At 50.2% G+C, this 4,778-nt stretch overlaps 2 protein-coding genes across 2 annotated transcripts in view; one reads left to right on the top strand and one right to left on the bottom strand.

Moving 5' to 3' along the window:
* Positions 1-1,953, bottom strand: part of LOC104390994 (angiopoietin-related protein 6-like) — a 13,222-nt gene extending 11,269 nt beyond the window's left edge. Inside the window, exon 1 of the mRNA XM_010000205.1 lies at positions 1,308-1,953. Within this exon, the coding sequence (XP_009998507.1) occupies positions 1,308-1,953 (646 nt within the window). The remainder of the gene's footprint in view (positions 1-1,307) is intronic.
* A 366-nt stretch (positions 1,954-2,319) lies between these two features.
* BAZ1B (bromodomain adjacent to zinc finger domain, 1B) overlaps positions 2,320-4,778 on the top strand; it is a 48,721-nt gene continuing 46,262 nt past the window's right edge. The window contains exon 1 of the mRNA XM_010000206.1: positions 2,320-2,329. Coding sequence (XP_009998508.1) covers positions 2,320-2,329 — 10 coding nt within the window. The remainder of the gene's footprint in view (positions 2,330-4,778) is intronic.

The raw sequence follows: 4,778 nt of genomic DNA on the forward strand, positions 1-4,778 counted from the left end.
TGGAGCAAAGGAGGCTGAGGGGAGACCTGCTGGCTCTGCAGCTGCCTGGGAGGAGGTTGGAGCCAGGGGGGTCGGGCTCTGCTCCCCAGGAACAAGGGATGGGAGAAGAGGAAATGGCCTCAAGTTGTGCTGGGGAGGTTTAGCTTGGATCTTGGGAACAATTTCTTCCCCAAAAGGGCTGTCAGGCCCTGGCCCAGGCTGCCCAGGGCAGGGGTGGGGTCCCCATCCCTGGAGGGATTTCAAAGCCAAGTAGATGTGGTGCTGAGAGACATGGGTTAGGGGTGGCCTTGGCAGGGCTGGGGGAATGGGTGGACTGGAAGATCTTAAAAGGTCTTTTCCAACCCAAATGATTCAGTGATTCAGCATTTAATGGCCACATTGCATTGATGGCCCCCAGCCACACTGTGACCCATAAAAGCACATGGACTTCCTTCCTCCTGCTATTTCCAGCCAAGGAACTTTCTGCTTGGAAGTTCCTTCAGGCCATGAGGTTGTACTCTACACTGGTTTGTTTCTTCTTAACGAAATCCCCCCATCACTGTGTACCTGACCCTTCCCTGGACTCACAGTCTGTCCCAACCTTGTACACTGTGTGAAAGATTAACAGAATTAAGTAATTCTCTAAAACCAATTCCTTGTGAACATTCCTCCACCCTGCTTCCCCCTCCAAGAAATTATCACCTATCCAGCACAGCCCTTACCTATCTCATTATTTGCACACACCCCTCTGAAAGTCAGGGAACTTTTCAACACTACCAGATTCACTTTCAACAAAGCAACATCACACTTGACATTTTTCATGCATTCTTCCCATCCTTCCCCTATGCTTTAAAAGGGCCCTGCTAGTCAGGCAGCCAAACACCAGTGAGGTTGAGACTTTGCTGGCTGGGAGGTGGAGAAATTCCACAATTCAGGACCTGGTAGTGGTCCAGCTGGTAGTGAGTGCCCAGGGAGCAGGCCCATCTCCATGCGGCAGGGTGGGGAGGTCTTTGGGATAAAGCACCAACTCCTAATGGGTGTTTTAGGCACTTTGGCTTTTCCAGTGTTGATTCAGAACGGAAAGGCACAACATTGACACTCTGGGTTGCACAAGGGCTGTGTCTCATTTCATGGGGGGGGGGTTTAAGGAGGAAAATTATCCTCCACAGCACTAACTGTTTTGTCCAGGCTGCTGCTTTTCACCTGCGGCAGCCCCAGCGGGGACACACACAGACCTGTCCCTCAGTGCCACGAAGCAGCAGCGACCCAGCACCGCCAGAACATTCCTCTTTAACACACAAACCTTGTTCCCTAAGGGCAGGGCCCACAGGGCTGCTCGCCGGGCCCGCCGGGGGCCGGAGCTGGCTGCGTCGCCTCGGACGTGTAGTCATCGGAGAGTGCAAAATTGTTGTAGCAGCTGGTGGTGTTCCTGGAGCTGACCACAGTGTCCCGAAAGACCAGGTACGGGGAACTGAGGAGGAGAGCCAGGACCCATGTCCCCAGTGCGACCCTGGCTGCCAGCTCTGGGCTCCTGTGGTTGTGAGACCAGACGGGAAAGGCCACGGAAACGCAGCGGTCCACGCTGATGACCATCAGGAGGAAGACACTGGCAAACATGTTGAGGAAGGCGATGGTGCTGTTCAGCTTGCAGAGGAGCTTCCCAAAGGGCCAGTGGAAGCCCAGGGCGGTGTAGGCGATGCTGAGGGGCAGGAAAAAGGTGAAGATGAAGTCAGCAATGGCCAGGTTGAGGAACCAGATGGAGTTCACTGTCTTCTTCATCTTGAAGCCTGCGATCCAGATGACGAGGCCGTTCCCTGTCACCCCCAGCACACAGGCGATGCTGTACACCACCATGGAAAGGCAGTGCATGCTCTTCTGGAGGCCAGAGGAGTCTTCATCAGCAGTGGTGTTCTCAGGCAGCACGGTGGGGGAACTGGTGTGGAAGGGGGAAGAGGAAGAAGAGATGTTCTCCATCACCAGCCAGCCTGTGTCCTGGAATCATGACAGCACACACTGCTGTTATCTGCTGCTCCTACAGCTCAAGATGTGGAAAGCTTTGCTACACAAAATGTACATGCAAGCCCAGAGTGTTTAACTTAATATAGAATTAATATAAAGTCCTTCTCTGTAGCATCTGCGTGTCACAGGAACCACCATGACCAGAGAGACCCACCCAGGTTTTGCTGTCAGTGTTGGTGCTGTCAGAGCAACACCTGCACCAAGGGCCTACAACAGCAATCCAACAGGAGCCACAGAAACCTAAACCCGAGTTCTCTGCAGGTGACCAGTGAAAATTAAGGGAGCAAAACCCAGCTAGACTGAACAAGATTCAGTGCGCGGATGCAGGAAGGTACCTCGGGGGTGTTGGCGGCGCAGAAGACAAAGGGACTCCAGAGCTGGAACAGACCCCGGCTTTGGAGTGTCTTGTTACTTCAGGATGCAGAAGAAGCCAGTGAAAGCCCCTAGGAGGGGTTAGGTGGCTTTTGAAGAGGAAATGCATATCTGAGTGCAGACGGGCATTGCTAATGCACCCAGCTCTGGGTAGGGTGTTAGATACTTGCCTTTTAGCAGGATTTTAAATTAAAGCAGCCAGTCCGTGACTCAAAAACCTGCTGGAGTGATGTGTGCAAACTGCAAGGAGCTCAGTCATCCATCTGCCTGGCCAGAGACGTGGTCTTTCGCTTTCCTTACAAGGAATGATCAGTGATCAAAAGACAGTGTCTAATCCTAATGGTTGCTTTTGTAATAGAAGATGTGGCTTTAAGGTTTGTCTGCCTGGTAGGAACAGCACAGAGGAGTTCAGAGTCACCTTCTGAGAGTCCCAGTCTATTGGTATGGCTCTTGTGGATCTGTGGGTGGATGGAGGTGTTTCTGCAGTCACTTGGGTAGTACGAAAAAAATGAAAAGGATGGTTTCACATCCTGGGGGCATGATGTTTGCTGCAGGGTCAGAGGGTAAGAGGAAACTAATGCAATTCTGGAGGACTGTTCTTCTCTTGGAGAAAGTACTGCATGGGATGCTGTGGGAGGTGGGCAGCCTGGCATGTTCTAGAAGGTTCATCCTGGTGGAGAGACGTCATGAGGCTAAAAAGAGAAACTAAATAATGTTGTGTTTCTCTCTGGCTTTTATGACTGTGCAAAATATAAGCTAGGCAAAAAGTGGAACAGAAAATTGCAAATGAGTCTGTAACTTGAAGGGAGATGTTACCTAAGGAAGGCTTGGAGGAGTGTTTCTGGTCACTTCTGCTTCTCCTAGGTTCCATTCAGAGGAATGGTTTGGTGATGGGGTGCAGTGGGGTGTGTTAGGAGGCACCCTGGGCTCTGTGTCAGTTGTACTGAGGTCTGGCATAAACACTAAAAACTGGTGATCAGCTCTTCCCTGAAAGGTGTGCAGGTTCTTATGCTGTGCAGCTGTGGATGAGGTATTTGACAGACATCAAGTTCTTAGGACTTTTTTGAGATTATGTTTCTTGTTTGTGGTTTTTTGTTAGGTTTGGCAGTTGTTAGATGGGGTTGAACAAAAAATAGAGATTGGAGTGTTGTGTGTGTGAGGTGAGATGTCTGCCCTGTGGGCATGTGTTAAGAAAGTGTCTAGCAGCAGTGGACAGTTAAATAGGCTGGTCATCAGGGCTTGGCCATTTATTTGGGTCTGGTGTTTATCTCTAGCTTTATGTGGCTTCCTTCAACTGCTGAATCCCCTGAAAAGAGAAGCTGTCCTGTGTAGAGCCCCTTGCATCCCAGCAAAGCCATGGGCTTCTGGTGCTTGATGCAGAGTGAGCCTGGCCTGTTGTGTGGGTGTGGGGATGAGTGGGTTGTGGGGCAGTCAGACATAGACGTGTCCTTGCAGGAGCTCTGTAGGGTCTGCTCTGAGACAGGTGAGGTGTCAGGCAATGCTTCATGTGTGGTGTAGTCTTGTCTGGTTTATTTCACTGTGCATCTGGGAGGAAAGGGAAGGGTCTGTGGCATGTGCACTGAGCATTTGATGTCTACCAAACCCCCAGTTTTTCCCTGGTGAGCAGGTGAGACTGCAGCAGTGTATGCTGTGCCCTGCTGGCTGCTGTTTGGAAAGCTGTGCTGCCAGCTGGAGAGAGATGCTCAGGCCAACCTGGAGTGGTGAGAAGGGACTCTTCAGCCATCAGCCTATTGTTTTGGGAAGGTCTGTTGCTTTCTTCCCTGTCTGTTGGTGTTTCTGTACAGTAAGCAGCAGAGAACACCAGCAGTCTGGGTGCATACAGCATGCAGGTCAGAGGCTGCCATTCACATGTGGGATCAGCCCAGTGGACTCTGGCTGGCAGATGGCAACACCACAGCAGGGTCATGGCACACTCTGCAGTGGTAGGAAAACTTTGCCACCCACCCTGGGACCAGTGTTGTTTAACTGCTGAGTTTGCCTTCTTAGTAATACCAGTGGAAACAATTAGAGTACTGAGAAGTTATTTTGAAGTTGATACTAATAGTGCAACAGTAACCCCAGAAGAAGTAAACTTCTTGTCTGCTTAGTAGTCACCTTGTGCAGTGGCTAGCTTGTTTGCTTTTAAACATTTCTCTTTAAAAGGGTCCCTTTTTTTTTTATGTCACTTTGTTTTCTGCTTTTCACCATTAAGTGATTTTTCATTGTGATGCACACAGATGTGATGTATTAACTATTGCACAGTGGGTAGTCATCTGTTTAATTTAGCATGTGTGTTATTCATGGCTTTTTGGAGAATGTTCACAAGTAGCTGGTGTCCAGGACTTTGTATTTATTATTGCTTTGGGAATTTGTGGCAATGGCAGCTGCAGCTGTGGAGAGAGATGGGT

This window comes from Chaetura pelagica, unplaced genomic scaffold, assembly GCF_000747805.2.
Source record: "Chaetura pelagica isolate M959 unplaced genomic scaffold, ChaPel_1.0 scaffold516, whole genome shotgun sequence".
NCBI lineage: Eukaryota > Metazoa > Chordata > Aves > Apodiformes > Apodidae > Chaetura > Chaetura pelagica.